This window comes from Castanea sativa, chromosome 12 (assembly GCF_040712315.1).
Source record: "Castanea sativa cultivar Marrone di Chiusa Pesio chromosome 12, ASM4071231v1".
Lineage (NCBI taxonomy): Eukaryota > Viridiplantae > Streptophyta > Magnoliopsida > Fagales > Fagaceae > Castanea > Castanea sativa.
In genome coordinates, this window is record NC_134024.1 from 42,066,715 (window position 1) to 42,086,949 (window position 20,235).

Genomic DNA, 20,235 nt, shown 5'->3' on the forward strand with positions numbered 1-20,235 from the left:
CACTTCTTCCTTGATCTTGAGAGTCCACTCCGGCTTCATTCTTCTCAATTTCTACTTGATCGGCTTCATGGTTGGATCAGTGGGAATGTAGTGTTGTACTATATCTATATCAATCCCAAGCATGTCTTCATATGACTAGGCAAAGACCTCCTTGAACTCTATTTAGTGCCACTAATGCATCTTTCTCTAAAGTGGTTAGGGTATTGCCTAACCAGTTCCCAGGTTAATGGGTTGGGTTTCTTGTTTTATAGGTTCTAGGTGTCCATGTTTTAATTCCTTATTATTAAGAGTTTCTTTACCAATTTCAGAAATAAAAAAATTCAAAGCCAACAAATAAGAAAAATAAAAAATCATATTAAAAGGAAAAGAGTTCTCAACAGACTCAAGAGACTTAGCTAAAGGAGACTCAACTGGAAAACTATCACCAACAAACTTAACAAGAATAGAAATACTATCAGAAATAGACTCAATAGGGACAGAAACAATGTTCTTAGCAAGGGCGACTGGCTCAGTGGTCTTGATCCCCTTGGTAAAGGTGAATGACTTGACGGTCTTGATCTTCCTCATGGAGTCCTCCATGGGGTGGGTGGTTCCCTCCCATGCCTAGTTCTTCAACTCGGTCATGGCTTCCACAATGGCAGGTCACAAAAGCTTGTTGGTCACAAAAGCATCCAGGCGCTCTATGCTATCCATCCATTCATTAAATAGGTCATGCTTGCCTCTATTGCCTAAGTCAGTGGGTTGAGGGAGATGCTCTGGCTCGCCTCCTTCTTCCCTCTCATTATGTTCAGAATTCTCAAGTGTCATGATTCTGAGAGTGTGGACCATCAACTTATGGTCTAATGCGGCCGACCTGGCATCTATGTCATCCTCCTCTTCAGTAGTGGGTGAACTTGGTTCTGACTCATAATACGACCCCAGTTCTGGAACTTCTCTTCCATGCTTGTTATACCTTAGGCTAGACCTTGAGCTAACATTAGTGATATCACTCCAATCTAAAAGGTGCCCATAGAGATATTCTTCGTGGTACATTCAATTGGCTTATGCATTCTCTTCTCTTGCATTCTCTAACACGTTCATTAGTCTATACCGATCATTATCGATATCACTCCACTTGTTAGCTTCGGCGTCGTTTTCAATGTCTTGATCATAATAGTCCACATCACTATCATATTCTTCATAAAATAGTTCTGCATCTTCACCTTTTCTATCACTTGGGGGTTCACCCCAATCATCACCATTGTATGGGCTATCATCACTTCTATTGTTGTTGTCATCACTATTGGTGCTGCTGTCACAACTACTATCACTCTTATCATTGCTTTCATCTTCATCATCACTAGGCCCTCTTCCTCATCTTCATTATGGGCTTTTAGCTCATATGGGCTCTTTAATGCATGCTGACTAGCCTCCCAATACTCTTCATCTTCTATGTTACAAATAGGATCTCCAAGGAGCGTAATCATGGCGTCAGGATCCATGTAATCAGCCCAATCAGTAGGAACCCACATCGTGTCTTCTTTCTTCAACTCTGGGACCTTGTTGTGAATCAAGTAGTATCTCAAATCCAGGTACCATTGTCTTTTTCATAGGATCAAATCTTGGCTTAGGGAATCCCCAATAACGTTGACTCTCTCCGGCTTTTACAAACTTCACATTCAATGTAGGAGTGTAGGGCTTTTGAGGTTCTGGATGACAAGGGAGTCCTTGTGCTTTGGCTCTGGCTTGGGCCATCTTTTTTACTTTCATCCCTAGCAAATCATTATCAGTGGAATCTTGAACATTTGGCTTCTTCACATTTTTTCCAAAATTCATCTTTGGAAAGTAGTTCATTCTCCTCATCATTACTACCACATTGTTGTTACCATAAGGAGCAAAGTCCATTGGAATCTTTTCCACTTCTCCTTTTCTCTTTTTAGAAATAGGCCTTTCATTTACGAAGCCATCCAAGGTCAATGGCTCTTTCTCGGAATCAATGCCATAAACAGGTTTAGGCATAGTTAAAGTATCCTCATAGATGGTCACAATAGCTCCTTCATGTGGAAACCGAACCTTTTGATGTAGGGAAGAATGTACAACCTCTGCGTCATGAATCCAAGGTTGCCTAAGGAGCATGTTGAAGCATGAGACTATGTTAAGGACCTAAAAATCCACTTTTTTTACCATCGGTCCTATGGTAAGCTCTAATGTTATTGTCCCCAAGACCTCTCTTCTACTGTTGTCATATGCCCTCACATGTTGATTAATAGGCACAAAGTCTTCAATACTAAGGCTCAAGCAACTTGTAGTCTTTAATGGACACACATTCAAAGCACTTCCATCATCTTTCAAAACCATCGGTATTCTCTTCCCCATGGAATCTACGTGATATGCAAAGGGTCGTTGTGGTGCTTCCCCTTCTTGGTCAGATCCTTATCAGAATAAGAGATGACGAGTTCCCTATTTATGGACCCAATCATAGCATTCAAATCCTAGGAGGTTATGGTTGTAGGGACTTGGATTTGGTTGATAAGGTCTACTAGGTTTTGGAGGTGTTTGTATGAGGCCATGAGTAAACCCCATTGAGATATGTTGGCTTATGTCTTTTGTAGTTGCCCGAGGACTTCATTTTCCTTGATAGGTGTTTGTTGGGTAGATCTATTCAAGGCTTCCACAGGGTTGTCAGTCTCCAAATATGGGGGTTTGAAGTGTCTCCCCTCCTTGTGATGTGGGCAATTTTCGTTGGATCATTGAGGTCAGTGTTTTGGGGTTTGAAGTGTCTCCCCTTTGTGGTGTGGGCAATTTTTGTTGGATCATTGAGGTTAGTGTCCTGGGGTTTGAAGTTTCTCCCCCCGTTTGTGGGTGTTTGGTTGTTTTCTTGGGGTTTGAAGTGTCTCCCTCCACTTGTGGATTTTTGGTCATTTACTTGGGGTTGGAAGTGTCTCCCCCCATTTGTGGGTGTTTGGCAATCCTCAGGTCCTGATTCTTCATACCATATGTCATATCTTGTGGTGGTGATAAAGGTCCTATCCATTAATTCTTCCTATGTCATCATGAAGCATTCGGGTAGGTCATAGATCAGGTCAAATGGATCCTCCTTATTCTCATCTTCAATTATCAAGCAATTAATCCTTGGTCATTTCCCAAAGTTGTGATTGGGCAAGAGATTGTTAGTGATGCTAGGCCTTGTAGGCGGAACAATCATTTTGTTGTCTATTAAGTCTTGAATTGCATGACGAAGGGTGAAACAACGGTTAGTGTCATGACCAGGGCCTTGGTGGTAGGTACATCTTTTATTTACATCAAACCTTAAAGGCAAAGGGTTCAGAATTGGTCTAGGGTCCAAGGGCTTCAGTACCCCTTTTGATTTTAGCTTATCAAACACTTGGCTCATGAGCAAGTACAACTCATGAAATTTTCTTTCAAGCCTAAGCCCTTGTAGTACTTGCACAAGTGCAATGGGTGCAATCAATTGATAGGGATCATTTTTATAAATATTAGAAATTTTTGCAGCCTTGGAATTTCCTATATTCTTTCTAAACCTTGGTGGGTCATCAGTTTTTATGGTTCCATTATTTAAAGCATCCTCAATTTGGGTTCTAACAGCAATTAGGGCTTTAAAATTGAGAAAGTATTGTGTAAACAAATATTTATGATACATAGGTAACAACTTCTTTACAACCATGGTTAATTGTTCTTCCTCACTAGGCCTACTCATCATCTATGCGGCCTTAGCTCTCTACTTGGTGATGAAAGTGGAGAAGGACTCCTTTGGCTCTTGTTTGGTAGTTTCGAGGTCTCTTCTTGTGATGTCAACTTTCGTATTGTACTTGTATTTCTTGTGGAACTCTTGGCAAATGTCCTCCCAACTTCTTGCTCTTGCATCATCTAGATTAAGGAACCATCTAAGAGCGGCTCCAATCAGTGTGCTTTGGAACATTTGAGCAAGCACTTCCTTGGTTGCGCCTAAGGGCTGCATAGCCCTCATGTACATCTTCATATGGGACTTTAGACAACCGGTCCCATCAAACTTGTCAAGTGTTGGTATCTTGAACTTAGGTGGTAATCTTGCATTAGGGAATAGTGAGAGAGAATCGTAGTCCATAAGGTCCTCCATCTTATGGGCTCTTCTAATCATCTCCTCCATATTATTCTCTCGTTAATCTTCTTTTCACTTTCTACGGCTGGTGGATCATGATCAGTCTTATCCTCTTCTTGATTACTCTTCAAATTCTGGAACTATTGCATCATACGGTTCACATCTTCCCTTAGCTAAATCTAAATAGCTACCATAGTGTTAAGTAGCTCTTAAGTGTTCATGGGTTCCTCTGTGTTTGGGTGTTCTCCTTCCTCGGCCATAGTGTGGGGAGCTTCAAACTTCTGGTGGCTTGAACTACCTTGGAGGTCGAAGATGGGGTTGTGGTGTTGCAACAGTAGAGTTTCTTCTATGCTTGATGGCTTCAGTATGGTGATGGGAGTGACAGGCTTGGAACTAGAGCTACTAGCTTGAATGTCAGACTTTTGTTCTCTTTATAGACTTCCTTTAAATCCTAACCAAATTCTCCCCTAATGACAGGCTTGGTCAGGTTAATCAAAGCTAAGACCCCGTCCATATTCATCATTCAACCAAAACAAACACATACAACATGCAATGCATTTTTAACCGGGACCGACCTAGGGATAGTTTCTAAGTCATTACGTTGTAGGGTGGGTTTGTTATTTCATTGCTTCCCACAACTAAGTTGTTACACCTCCCAACTTGTAATAAAATGAACATTACGTTGGTCCAAACGGCATGGTTTGTCTTTTACAGTCAACAGGAAATGATCCAGTGACTTTAGGCTATGAGTTGGTGAGTTCAGCACTGGGTACCTGAATCTAACAAAGACTGATGATCCATGGTTACTACTACCACAAAATTGTTGCAAAAAGGGTGCATACATATTGTTTGAATGGCACACACAATGACATTTAGGAAAAGATTTTAACAAACAATACATACAATGAAATATCATACAAAAACAAAATATCATATAGCATCCCATCAAACATAAATAAACAAACAACAACTATATCATGCAAGACCATGCAAAACAATGGTACATATTTGGTCACTTAAGTCTAATACGAAGCTTAGCCCTCGACATCCCCAGTGAAGTCGCCACTATGAGAGACCTGGAAATTGCCTCTCAAAAAAGAGAGATTTTTGGAATGTCCCCAGCGGAGTCGCCACTGTGAGAGACGTGTCCTTAAGGAAAAAAAAAAGATTTGGGTACCTTTTAGGGCACTTCTCTTTTTGGGTAAGTGGTATGGAGTTGCCACTTATTTTTTATGTACAAAAAATAAGAATACTAAATACAAATTTTCATGATTGAATGTTCCATTCATTGATTGAATAAATAAAAATACAAGTTCGAAAATTTGAACTTTACATGGTTTTGGGTCTTAGTTACAAACTACCAAAATACATGCCTTTTTGTCCTAGTTACATTCTACCCAAAAATAAACAAAGACAAAGCTGGGTCTACTTAGCCAAAGACCTAAATCTGGAGACTAGATTACAGAATGGGAAGGTGTTAGGCACTGATTCCGCCTAGACAAAGTCTGGTCTTCTAAACTTTTATGACCAATGTACTATTTTATGCATGTTATATATGATATGTTGAACATGTGAAATAAACTAATTACATAAAACCGTTTATGAATGCACCCTCTTTTTCATTTAAAAAATTCAGATATGTTTTTATGATTAAGAGAAATTGATCTTGGCATAAAAAATATCAGATCTATTTTTGTTTGTGGAAAAGATTTTAGAAGAGAAAATTCAAATCTGTTTTTGCTTAATAAAAACAAAGTATTTTGATTGGTTTTAAAAAAATTCAGATATGTTTTTATATTTAAAAAAAAAAAAGATTTTTTTATGAGAAGAGGATCTCATTCACAAAATAATTTCATGCTTTATGAGTCAAACAAAACGAACAACAATATATAATCTCTTTCTTTATTTCAAAAATCTACATGCATTAAAAAGTCAGATATGTATCTAAAGAAGATACAAAATCTATTTTCATTTTAAGAAAAACTTAGATTTACATCTAAGAAAGATATAGATCTGTTTTGTTTTGAAGAAAATTCAAATCTACATCCAAGAAAGATGTAAATCTGTTTTGTTTTGAAGAAAAAGAAAATAAATTCCATGCAAATCTTTAAAACTAAGAAACATAGTATAGAAACAATAAAAACAAGATCATATTTTCACAATCTACATTAACAAGTCAGAATATGAATGTTTAAAAACAAGAGAGCATACATCATTATGATTAAAGAAATATAAGAACAAAATGGTTAGAGAAAAACCTCTTGCATGAGCATACTTTGTTCTTGAAAGGATGTTTTAGGGTTCAAAGAAATTTGTTCAATTCTCTATGAAACCTAAAAACTCTAATTTAGGCAGCAACACTCAAAGAAGGGATCAGAAAATATGGGTGATTTGAGAGCCTAAAACGTATGCCTCTCAGAGCGTAGAAAAAAAGTGCTGAATTATGAGGTTCAGCCTTTATTTATAGAGGTCAGAGGACTCTAAAAAATAGGTACGTACGATTAGGGTTTTAATTAGGATGCATCCTTTTACGAAAATGTTGAAAAAGGTGAATATTATCGTCACCCGAAGGCCGTTAGGCCAAAGCCCACATGATGGCAATTTGGCACTTTTAAAGTGTTGTTCGACACTCCAAAAGTGCCGAATTGGCCCTTGGATGCCGAACACACTTTTGTGTTCGGGTGCCAATTGGACTCTCTTTCTAGGGTTTCTTGGCCGGTCCTTGTACCTAGATGTGTTTTCATCCTCCGTCTATGATTTTTTTTTAATCTCTTTTTTGGATAATTCAGGCTTTTTAAGAACAATTATCTTGATCCATTATCTTGTGGATAAATCCTTAAAATAAATCCCGATAAAGTTCAGATTATCCACAATTTTATTGTCATCCAATCATCCCTTTTACTCCTATGCATGCATCCTTATCTTAAATACTAATTATCAAGCAATCACAAAATTATTTAATTAATTTTAATTGTTTGACCAATCAGAACTAATTTAAATTAATCATGTGTAGTTGACTCTTCCTAGACACAATGCGTATGGACCATGCAAACTTGATCATGAGATATCTTTCGATCTGATGGTCCAATTTGGAAACCGGAAACAACATTGCGACCGTTAGACACTCAAGATCATTTACATGATATGTAATAAATGACATGATATATGTAATGTAAAGACAAAATGATGTATGTAATGCAAGAATAGAATGATGCATGTGATGCAATTATGATTATTTTTTTGGGTACATGGATGGTCATTCAAGTCATTCTCCTTGATTAAATCATGGGTGCAAAATCAAGTGTCTACAGTTTATATGCTATCAAAATATTGTTGGGGTTTGTGTTATTTTTGTACCAAATGCATTATATGCAATGGTCATGGCAGTTGTTGTATCAAATGCCTTATTTTGACTGGTGGCTGATAAAAGACAATGTTCAATGCCACTTTAAGTGTGTAGACAAATTCTCAACATATGGTAGGTGTTTTATATGATTATTTTGAGTAGTGGTTGTCATGTGGTTGATTATTGCAGTTGAATATAGTAGGTTTATGTGTGTATGTGCTTAGTATAACAAGTTTATTATTTTGAGTCGTTGTTGTCATGTGGTCGATTATTGTAGTTGAATATAGTAGGTTTATGTGTGTATATGTTCAATACAATAGGTTTATTATTTTGACTAGATGGCATTGCATCTGTCGTATTTTGAAAGTTAACAGATGGTTGTCATGCACTTTCAACACAAGCACCAGACACAATTTACTTCAAACAATTCATAGCATCCACTAAAGCACAAGATACAAGTTGCCAATTCACTTTAAACCTTAGTACTATTACAAAACAAAGTGGCTTCAACCCAACATTGGCCAATTAAGAAACTACTTATACATTACAACCCACCAGGCAGACTTAATCTTATCATTCCAACATTCTCACTTGAGCCAAATAAAAAAAAACAACATAACCAAACCAAAAAAAAAAGTCATGAAAGAATTAGTGCAATTCTTGTAATACCCGGAAAAAAAAAAAAAAAAAAAAAAAAAAAAAAAAAAGGGGTATTTAAGTAAATTTTTTTGTGGGGCCAATTTTGTAATTTCTAATTATAAGGGAGTTTTTAGAAAATAAGGTTGAAACTCTAGTTATATATAAGCTTATTAAAAGTCAACGTATATGGAGAGATATTTTGAGAGAGGAGACTACCTAAAAGACTGAAGTAGAGAAGGATTGACTACATCCTTGAGGTAAGAGCTTACAAAATCTTGTTATTTTGTCAAATTTAGAGTTTATGTGGTATTAGAATATTTTCTTACGTGGGTATTTTGGCCAGTTGTGAAACTATTTAATTACTTGAGAGTTTTAATGATGCAAACAAAAAAAATTTGGATTTATTTTTCGGTAAACTAGACGCTATTATTGCAGATTTTTCTATGTTCAATAACTTAATCTTTTTCTATACCTTCATGCGTTAAGCATAGAGAGAAGCCGCATATTTTCTTAAAAGGTTAGGTGTTTTGTACAGACTTTCTTTTAGTAACAGTGCCGAAGTAGGGGACTTGATGACAAAGAAAGAAAAAAAAAACTTTTGTGCCTAGGCTTTGAGTTCTAACACGCTATCATGAAAATAATAATAATAATAATGGTTGTTTTTCCCGTAAGGCCATGTGCCTAATTGTACTTGGAGTTATCATCTCAAAAGATGATAATGATGGCAGGTGGTAGGAAAAAAAAATACATCCTTAAAGCCCAAGTGATTTGATTTAGATGATATTGTCATGTATCTAGTCTTGTTCTTATCTCAAAGTGAATTAAGGGTGGCGGGTGGTAGAAGTAAAGGATATATATATATTGAATATGTGGATTTTTGTGTGAGTTAATAATGAAGAAGTTATTAGTTTTTTCAATCTATCTTCTGGTCGGGTACCATTATAAATTTTTTTAAAATTATTTGATTATTGAGTATAGTGGTTGAAATTGTTTAGGTGACATCTAAGGATTTTAGAAAAAGTGTTTGGGAGAAGTTTCTTGTGGTGAGTTAGCTAAGGTAAGTAAGTTTATCCTAATTGGGTTTTATTTTGCTTATATTAATGTATTTTTAACTACTGAAAATTGTTTATAATTGTGAGAATTTTTATTTTTATTGTATTACTGATTTCAAGTAAAGGATTATTACAAATGTATTTTAGTACTGAGTATATGATTTTTATATACATTCTTGAAGAAGATATATTTTTTGTTAGAAAATATGATTTCATATATATGATTATGAACAATCTAACTATGAATTTATTTTGATACCCAGCCAATGGGGGTTATTCATTGGTATTCTGTCACTCAAACCAATGGGGGTTATTCGTTGGTGCTCTGATACCCAAACCAATGAGAGTTATTCATTGGTACTCTGATACCCAGCCAATGGGGGCTATTCATTGGTACTTGGATGCCCAGTCACGGGAATATAACGTGATCATAGTCATAAGATTGTTAAGAATATGAATATACGTTTGAATATTTGAACTATTTTGAGTCATTAAAACTACTTATGTATTTTTGGAACCTATTGTAAGTTATAGCTTTGATCTATGGAAAACCGACTACTTCCTAAACCATTTATGATATATTTGTAAGATTAAAATATGTGATCTATTTGCAATTTATTATTTTAAGACTATGAAACTTCTTTAATTATTTTTGGAAACCCATAGTATATCATAAGTTTTGAAGACTCATATTACATCTTATTACTTTACTGATCTATTGCTATGCCCAGTCACGAGGATATAACGTGACCATAATTATAAGATTGTTAATAATATGAATTACGTTTGAATACTTGAATTATTTTGAGTCTTTAAAACTACATATGTGATTTTGGAAATGTTTAAGTATTTGAACTATTTTGAATCACTAAAACTGCTTATGTGTTTTTGGAACCTATTGTAAGTTATAGCTTTTGATATATGGAAAACTGACTTTTTCTAAACCATCTATGCTATATTTGTAAGATTAAAGTATGTGATTTATGTGCAACTTATTATTTTAAGACTATGAAATTTCTTTAGTATTTTGAAATTACATAGTATATTATAACTTTGAAAACACATATTACATCTTATACTTTACAGATTTATTGCTTGATAGAACTTCTTAGGATTTTGGTTACTTATTGAGTTTTCAACTCACCCCCCCCCCCTCTTTCCCTTTTCAGATTCTGATCAGGAAGAGTAGCATATGATTGGGCTTTTGTTGGGATGTGCGCGGGAGTGAAGTTTAGGAAATCAATGGAATGAAATTTGAACTTTTAAGATTAAAATTACTATTTGTGTAGACCTTTAGATTTAAAGGATTTAGTTTATTTTTATTTTGATGTTAGATTATTATTTGGAGATCTTTTGAGAATTGAATTATTGAGGATATTTTTTAAATTTATTGATGAAATTTTCTTTGAAGATAATTTTTAGTTGTTAAGAGAGCCTTTCACACTTGTAGGATGTAAACTTTATAAGTGTGTGGCTATTGTCACATGCCTAACTCTTACTTGGATTTTGGGTGTGACAGTGCAATTCTAGACTTTCTCTCTTGCTTTAAAGCTCTCGCTGCTATCTCCCTGGCTTTAATGGAGGAAGCCCGAAACTTCCTCTCCTTCTCAATAGCTTTTGCTGCCCTTTCCTGGGCAATTTCTGCCATTTAGGTAGCTTTTGCTGCTGTTTGGGTAGCTGTTCTTTCTCTTTCATTTGCAAGTTGCAGCTCACTCCGGAGTATAGATAGCTATTGTTGCACGAAAGGGGCAACTTCATTCCCATGGATACAAGTGAGATTATCAATCCAATGAAAGAAAAGGCACTTGGGACCAACCTGTTCATAAATTTAATTGAACATATCACTTTCTAAACTCACTTCAATCAACTAGATTAGCTAAAAACTAAACTTACCTTATATCGGCTACAACCCTGAAACCTTCTCCCAAAATTATCCGCTATCAGACTTGTTCTTAGCACACAAGCCTCATATGTACATATATGCCCACTTGAACCTGAGTAATTTCCACTCGAAGAAGACATTGTTTTTCAACTTTTACCCAAAATTCTTATGAATCAAAACTACACATCAATCGACTTCTACCCAAAGAACCAATCTTTCAAAAGGTGAAAACCCAACCCAAATAAAGCCGAAATTTCGTACCTGGTTCGTTGTATCTTTGAATCAGAAATGCCTCAAGAAGACCCAAAGTCAGAATGTTTGGGATGATGAAAATTTTATGGAACACATGCAGAAAAATCAAAAACCCAGTTGAATACAAAGATTTTTCATGATTCTAAGGATTGTAAGGGAAGTCTTTAAGGGAAAGTGGTTATAACCCTTCTTATGTTGTGCTTTCTATTAAAAACGTGTTTTTCTAACGTCTGAGGGTGAGATAGGTAACAGGGAGCAAACAGAATGAAGCACGGGTGGGCAAAGTATTAAGTTTTAAACCACGGGTAGGCAAAGTGTAAATGGGTTAAAGCACAGGTGGATTTACTGTAATTTCCCCAAAAGAAAAAGAAAAAGAAAAACGAAATAGAGTTGTAATATATTTTGTGTTTGGGCTTGGGGTTTTAAGCCCATCTCAATCCAATTTAAATTGACACAAATTAAGTTGTAGCCCAATATAAAAATAATCAATATCATTAAATACTAATATAATATGTTTCTAAACAAAAACACCTATATATATATATATATATAAATATAACACCGAAGCCTTTGACATCTCCACAATTTTCCACATCAACATTACTTAAATAAATAAATAAAATTATGATTTTACTATAAATCCGGATTTAAACAAATTTATTTAACTTTTTGTTTAAATATATTAGTCATCCAATTCCAACCTAGAGAACTCTGTGACAGCCTTTGAATCTATCTTTAAATTATACACTTATACTATACTACTGCATATAAAGTCAAATTTGAATAAACAAGTTATTTGCTAGCTTTGGACTTGCGTATTTGGACTATAACCATGATATTTATCTTCACGGTTGTTTAATCCAAAATCATCTATATATATAACTCTCTTCAATTATTGAACAAATACTAACACATATACACATACACTAAATCTTGATAAACTCGAATAAAAAAAGCAAAAAAAAGTAGTAGTAGTATGATAGGACTCTTTTAGCCTAAGTTAGTATAAATTGATTAGTGTATAATATTGAAACATAAATCCATGCAATGCAAAAAAAAAAAAAAAAAAAAACTTCAATGGGGAAATCAAGAATACTCTTGATTATAGAAGAGTATTCTTATTGCTTATTTTTGGTGTTTGTTAAAGACTCACAATTGACATAAGTATATAGCTATGGAATACTTAAATGTGCTTTGTAGTCACAATTAAGTGAGATGATGAGCAATAAGTATTAAATTTGCAGTTTGTTTTATTGCAATTTTGTTTACACTGTGTTTAGGGTTTCTATTCTTTTTGTTTCCCTATCTTTTTCATATACCAAGATTATGGCTTCTTCGATTTTCGATAAACAATTTTTGGTTATTTTTTATGGTTAACAACTTAACATGCATGTACATATATATTTATATATATATATATATATATATTATTGAAAATATAATGAGATGTTGATGTTAATACATATATACTTTAGGAACCAAGAGTAATATTCTTTTTTAGTATTTGAAGCATTCGCTCCAATTAGTAAGGCTTTGGTAATGTCACTTTGTCTTGAATCTTCAAGGTGGCTATGTGTAAAATTGTAAGTATGTAATTTTTATTTTTTGATGGTCTTATATATGTGTGTGTGTGTGTGTGTGTGTATATATATATGAATTTTTATTTTATTTTTTTAGGCCAGTTGATAAAGCAAGACTTGGAAGAGTGAATCATCTTCGTCGGTAAGACAAAATACAAGAAGGTGGAAAGTCATGTTCATGATTAAACATTCAAGGTACGAATTATATGATTCATGGGCAATTTAAATTGGATTTTCAATTTTAGAAATATTGCATGTGTTGCAAATCTATATTTAAAGTGAGAAAATTTTACATAGAAACATTTTTAGAATGATGATTAATTTTCTGGGGTTAAAATGAATCTTTGTATATATAAGTCTGATAAATTCTTTTGTTTTAATGGCTACTTAAAATGGTTTAATTGATATGTTACATCATTGACCATTGCTACAAAGTACAAACATATACAAAATAAACATTTTTAGATCTAAAATTATTTGCTAACCAGTAATGTTGGCCTGTTATAGTTTATTATTTGCATGTGTGCAAAGTTTAAATATAGCAATTGCCATTGTATATTTAAAACTTTTATGATTGTCCTCTTACAGTATGAATCGGTACAAACAATCATAATGTTCATCCACACGTCTCTTATATTTTAACTTCTTTGTGCTCATGTAGAATATGAGTATCGTCTAATATTCTAGATTATAGAGTCTAAGAAATATATTTATTAAATAAAAAATGATATATTTGCCTATCAAGATTTGTATAGAGTAAGCATTCATTTATTACATTTTTTTTTCATCTCCATATTTTGCAACAATTGTGTACAATTATTTGATTTTCCTTTAATGTTTGATTATATTTCAAATGTAATTATACTTTTGTAGCATGCTTAAAGTAAATATATATAATTTTTTAAAAACTATCCTATGCATTACACGGGTTAGCAACCAGTTATTATAATAATAATACAAATGGTCGTTGGACAAAATCTTGGAGAATTATATATATATATAATAAAGTTGTAGCCCACTATAAAATTAATTAATATCATCAAATACTAATATAATATGTTTCTAAACAAAAACACCTATAATAATAATAATAATAATAATAATAATAATAGTTGGACAAAAACTTCGAAAATAATAATAATAATCTAATGTGGGTAAGACGAGATTGTATATGCTCAAAATAATAGTCAAATACTAGAAGATGTCCCTACATCATCATTTGCTATAATAAAAAAAAAAAAAAACAAATGATGCATATTGCCATATCTTCAAGAAAGAAAAAAAAATAATAAGAAAGAAAGAATGAATGTAACCGAGACAGACCGCGCACCTTGCCCTACAATCAAGGCGGTGGTAAAAACCAATTTTTAATTATTTATTTTTATTATTTACCCCGAAGTCAAAAGTGCAACTCTCTTTCTTTATTTTTGTCTTTTGTCGTGGCTGGCTTACAATTTTCTTCTATAAATAAGTAAACAATAAATTTCAACCGTCTTCTATTTATTTTTTTCATTCATTCATAAATTTTCACAAATGCCTACTCCAACACGCAATCAAAAAGAAAGAAAAAAAATTTCATGATCTAAACCATTCCGGAGTCAGACCCAACGATTCAATTATTTCGTAATTCCTAATCTCATCTCATCTCATCTTTTTAATTAATTTACTATTATTCTGCTTTCATCCTTTATTTCTTTTGTTGGATCGACAGATCTTCATCTTCTTCTTGTGTTGGAATTTGATGTGCTCAATTTGGGGTTTTCTTAGGTTCTGGACACATTAATTTTCTCATCAAATAATAAAAAAATTAATTAAAAATTACTTGGGTTCTTAATTATAATAATAAGCCTAACCTATTTGAAAATTGATTTGTTGATTTTGGTTTGGTTATTGGTAAAATCCAGTGATTGATTGGGCTTTAAAGACTTATGAACCGTCTGTTGGATTTCAACTGCAAATTGATTATTGATTATTGATGGTTATTATATGAGCAATATATTTAGTCTATATTGTAATTTACTAATTTTATTTGCATTTAGAATCTCCAAAAACCAACAGCAATGACATGATGGGTTTTTTGTTTTTGTTACAAAAAAAAAAAATTGAAAAAAATTAGGGTAAAATACAGTGAATACCCCTTAGATTTGGGCTAATGCCAAGCATAATTTGGTATTCTAGTTGGAATATTATGATTTATGATGCAAAACTTCATGTTGATAATGTTTACCTGCTTATGTGTTGTCTAAAATTGATATTACCAATTTGTTGAGTTTAGAACTGGTCTTGAACCGGACTGCATTTCCTTGATCCCGTTTGTTTAATGGAATTTGTTATCTCTCGTTATTCGATTTGAAGTATACACTGCAATTGCACTTTACAATCATGTGATACGTATTTAGATTCAGATGCTGAGTATGTGAGTATCACTTTTTGTTTGTTGTATAAATAAATGCAGGATTTTAAGATATACTGATGATCTGGTGGCTTGTGAAGCCGTTGTAAAGCAATTATTCAAGGCTGTATTCCCTTCAACTTCTGTTGTACTATTGCACTGCTTCATTATTTATAACATAATCAGAAGCATTGCATAGTGCTTGCCTTGTTATTTAGTGTATAAAGTGAAGTAAAGATCTGTATTTTTCAACTGGTAAAACACATAGAGATTCAGAAGACTCAAGTAGGAAAAATATATAGAGCAACAGCTCCTCTTGGTGAGTTTATATGTATTTGATTTTTTTTTTTTTCGTTGTGTAAGTTTTAGCCTCTCCTAATTCATTAATTGCTTTCACATTTCAAAAAAATATTTATTTTATTATTTGTTGCCTTATTTTTTACATCCTATTATTATATGGTTTAGTAGTGTTTATTGCTCTCACAATATATATTTTCATTTGTCTTTTGCTCATTTTTGTAGCTTCTGTAGTTATCTATTCATTAGTCAGAGTTGTGTTCATCTTGATCCTCCAACAATGAAATTTGGGGAGATTTATCACTTTGATGGTGAGTGATTTTTGTATTAGTTAGATTTTGGTTTGGAATCAAAGGAAGTACTGGGTGGATTTGGATAGTAGCCATGGAGTTCTTTCTCATTGGGCTGGCTGGTTCTGTGTTCTAAAAGTTTCGTACTGTGGTAAAAATATCTTCTATGCATCATACTCATCTAGATGTAATTACTTTGAGGTTGTTTAGTTTCAGTAAGGCCTACTCATTATGGCTCTTGTGCACATTGAACCTCATTGGGGCTAATTTTCTGGTAAGATGCTGGATGGAATTACTTTGAGGTTGTTTTTTATTCCAAAAGTCCTACTTATGTTCTGGTAAGATGCTAGTCATTTTCTTGGTTTAGTTTGGAGAGGTGGACTCTAAATGTGATTTTGTGAATCTTCACTGTAAATTTAATGAGTAGATGAAAAGAATTCGATAGATAATAAAAGATTACTTGAGATGGGTTCAAGACTATAAGCAGTGTTTTATGATGGATATAATTGGATGCAAAAGTCTCAAGGATACCATCCAAAATGGATGAAAAATGTTCTTTACTTGGTACTAACATGAAGTCTTGTAACATAAAATATATATATATATATATATATATATGTGCACATTAAACAGGTAGCCCCTTGTATATGGTTCCAAACCTGCACATTGGGTTGGCAAAGATCATAATTCTTGGCTTGTGAAATATAACGACTAGCAGCACTAGCATCCTTAAGGTTCATGGATGTTGTGAAGATATAGAATTAATTCAAGGGTAGTTTATATATTAACCAGTAATAAGGCATAGAAATTCTCTCTTTGGGCTCAGTGAGGGCCCTAAGGATTTTCCTTTTGGTTCAACTAGACCCTGTGGAGGCTGAACTCTCTCTCTAACAGGGTGGTTTGATTATATCTAAATGAGGCTGAACTTATTATGAATAATTCATATATAGGTGTTGTACGGGGATTTAATTGGTCCACTTTATTTGCTAGGTATACTAGAAGAAAGGGGATATTGATCTTAATCTTATATAATCAGAGTGGCTTGCCATGATCTCTAGATCAAATGACCCATCCTTTCCCATAAAAACTAGATGGAGGATGAGGTTGTAGGTTCATAGCTCATCGAGTGCACTTGTATTTAAGTAATCATAATATTAAATGAAGAGTAAAAAAATCAGAAATCCCATTTTCTCTCTCTCAGGTGACTGTTTGTTATCGTAAATTGCATGAATGTGTTAGGATAATAGCCTAGCCCTCCCAGAATAGCAATATTAGAATCCCAGAAAAGAACACATATTTTAGAAGTTAGAGGATTGTGTCAAGCAATGAAGGATAAGAAAAACACACTTAAGAAGTTAGAAGTAGGATAAGATGACTATTTTTTTGCTAGATGTTTGTGCCATGCAATGTAGGATAATCAGATGCACTAACGAAAAGGGTTTAATTTTATGAAAGTTTAATCGTACTATAAGTTTAAGAGGGCCCCTAAAAGAATTGGTGAAAGGATCTGCGTGACTTTGTTTGAGTTCTGTTCAGTTGTAGATCTCATTTTAGTTTACTGATTATTTTTGTGAAAAGAGGCTATTTGAAGGCATGAGTGTTATTTTCATAGAGAGAGTATATTGAAATTTTTGTGCCTTTTGGTGGATTACCAGAAAAGTGTGTTTTTTCAGGTGGACTGCTTATCTAATTAAAGATCCAGTTGGGTAATAATCTGGTCAGAATCTGTTTTAGTCATATGGACAAAAGAATTTTTCCATGGCCTTAAAACTTTTTTGAAAGTCTATAACGAAAATAAGTATTGAGCAGTTATTAGGAGATATGTTGCCCTCTCAAAAACAGAGTACTTTGTTGGGATGTGGATGATGATTTTTTTAGTCATTCAGGTTTAGTGCTCATAGCCTGCTAGTGATATTTTTTCTGACATTAATGCCTTTTAATTTCATTTTAAACTTGTTAGAATCACTGTGTGTGTACGCTTGTTTTGATAAGTAGAATCACTCTATTGTGTTAATGTGTCGCTTACAATTTTTGCTCTCAATAATGCCATATTGTTAGTACTTTTGTTTTTTTAACATTGTGCTTGATTGTACTGGTGTTCTAATAAGTTAAATGTGTCTTGAGTAATTTACAACAGTGCAAACAAGATGGCTGGTGTAAAACGAAGACATTTTGGTTCAGATATCTGTTCTCTTCACAAAGAGTTAGATGAGGTTTCATGCCCTATCTGCATGGACCATCCACATAATGCTGTTCTCCTCCTGTGCAGCTCACATGACAAGGGTTGCAGATCTTATATTTGTGATACAAGTTACAGGCATTCAAATTGCCTGGACCGCTTTAAAAAATTAAGGGCCAACACTAGGACTTTACCCACTTCTTTACATGTAAATCCATACAATTCTAGTAATGCTTCTGGTATGAACTTGGCTTTGAGTACTGACTTAAATCAGGCTAGTGAAAATCACAATCTAAATGAAAGAAACACTGTAATATCTGTTGGATTGCCTGGAGCACCGGGAGAAGATGGTCCTCAGGATCAAAGTAGACATTTAGAAATGCAAGAAGGCATATTGGAAACAGTTGATTCTGAATCCTTTCGGGAAAGGGTTGAGGTTGAAGAGTTAGATGCGGAGAATTCATCAGAATCAAAATTGAGCTTGAAATGCCCTTTGTGCCGAGGAGACATACTTGGGTGGGAGGTTGTGGAAGAGGCCAGGAATTATCTTAACCTGAAGAAGCGAAGCTGCTCTAGGGAATCATGCTCATTCTTTGGTAGCTACCAGGAATTGCGACGGCATGCAAGAAGGGTTCACCCCACAACTCGACCCTCTGACATAGATCCATCTAGAGAACGAGCGTGGCGAAACCTTGAGCACCAGAGAGAGTATGGAGATATAGTCAGTGCTATTCGTTCAGCTATGCCTGGAGCTGTTGTGGTTGGGGACTATGTTATTGAAAATGGAGATAGACAAGCAGGTGAAAGGGAAAGTGGTGCAGGTGAAGTTAATGGGCCATGGTGGACTACTTTGTTTTTGTTTCAGATGATTGGCTCGATGGATGGTGTTGGGGAATCACGGGCCCGGTCAAGGGCTTGGATGAGACATCGACGGCCAGCAGGAGCTTTATCTGAACGGCGGTTTCTTTGGGGTGAGAATCTGTTGGGTCTACAGGATGATAGTGACGATGACGACGACTTGCGAATATTAAGTGATGTGGGTGAAGATGGATCTCCAGTTCCTAGAAGACGTCGGCGATTGACCCGGTCAAGGTCAAATGGAGATCAACCTTGAAGAGTCATTATGTCTGGTAAATTTCCATTTTACTGATATTTACTGGAATTATTTTCAGATTGCCTATGGCTGACCCAACTGGTGTGTTCACCACTATTGTTCCAGTAATGTGCAGAAACTGCCTTTGAACAACAGGATCCTTCCTTTTGATTAAGAACACTGTGATTTGAGAAACTTTTATGCTTGTTCCTGGTCGAGTTTTTAAAGTTTGTTTGGGGATGGAGAAAATTTGAGAATGGAAATGAGTGTCAGATTCTATTGTTGAAGGCTGGCTCTGACACGATTACACTCAGCTCTCAGAAATGTGAATTATTTCAAGTGGAAGTGGAGTTGGTGAATTGTGATTGTTATGGAGCTTGTATTGTGTATTAAGTTTAGTCATGGAGTGGTCTCCATTTGAACTATTTTCTATCGATTGATTCCTTTTACCTTTTCCAAATGTAATCTTGGTTATATTAAGTTAAATTAAACGCTACGTTATTTAATAGAATTTTTAGTTTTATGCAAGAACTCTTCCTTTTCTTTTAACTAAGTTTGATTTTTTTTTTTTATGTGATGAATTTTTTTTATTTTTTTTTTTAGAACAATGATGAAATTATTTTGATTTGTCCCTAACATTTAAATTTTTTGGGTCTACCATTACGAAGTTACTAAAATGTTGTGGTCATAGTCTGAAGGCTGTTGGTGGCCTTTTTCTCTTTTGGTGGATATGGGCTCTGGCAACCCTGGAACCAAATCTGTGTTGTTTGTTAACCCAGTAAGTCCCAGTGTCCTGAGTGATTAGCCGTTTAGCCGAAGTGAGGCTTTGTGGCAAAAGTGAAGGATTGTGGCAATAGGAGGTTGAAGTTTGCACTAGAGAAGGCGATTGTCTTGTTTGAACACCCTGTTTCAGATCTAAGGATAGATCCAGCAGTTTGAGGATAAAGGTGATTAGGTTGTGGTTGTTTGATTTAAGCTTTTAATCCAGAACAATGAATAGGTTGTTTAGAAGAAACTCTTCTACCAGCACTAGATCATCTCTCCCAGAGATTCCTCAAGATGATGGAATTCTCAATTCTGAATCATATGAGTTATCAGATCTAGATCTAAAACTAAGAGGTTGGAATATCCCCAAAGTCTCCACCAACCAAATCT

The 20,235-nt window shown here is 34.3% G+C and overlaps 1 protein-coding gene across 4 annotated transcripts; it reads left to right on the forward strand.

Annotated features, from left to right (window-relative positions):
• The first annotated feature begins 14,319 nt into the window (after positions 1-14,319).
• LOC142619414 (uncharacterized) lies at positions 14,320-19,611 on the forward strand. Of its 4 annotated transcripts, none has more exons than XM_075792506.1 (4): positions 14,320-14,452; positions 15,285-15,540; positions 17,933-19,117; positions 19,207-19,611. In XM_075792506.1, the coding sequence occupies exon 3, from the start codon at positions 17,956-17,958 to the stop codon at positions 19,099-19,101; it is 1,146 nt and encodes a 381-aa protein (XP_075648621.1). In that variant the 5' UTR covers positions 14,320-14,452; positions 15,285-15,540; positions 17,933-17,955; the 3' UTR covers positions 19,102-19,117; positions 19,207-19,611. The 4 variants fall into 4 exon arrangements, with proteins under 4 accessions (XP_075648621.1, XP_075648620.1, XP_075648623.1 ...); XM_075792505.1 differs by having other exon boundaries at positions 17,946-19,117; XM_075792508.1 differs by lacking the exon at positions 15,285-15,540 and having other exon boundaries at positions 14,414-14,452; positions 17,946-19,117.
• Positions 19,612-20,235: the final 624 nt, after the last annotated feature.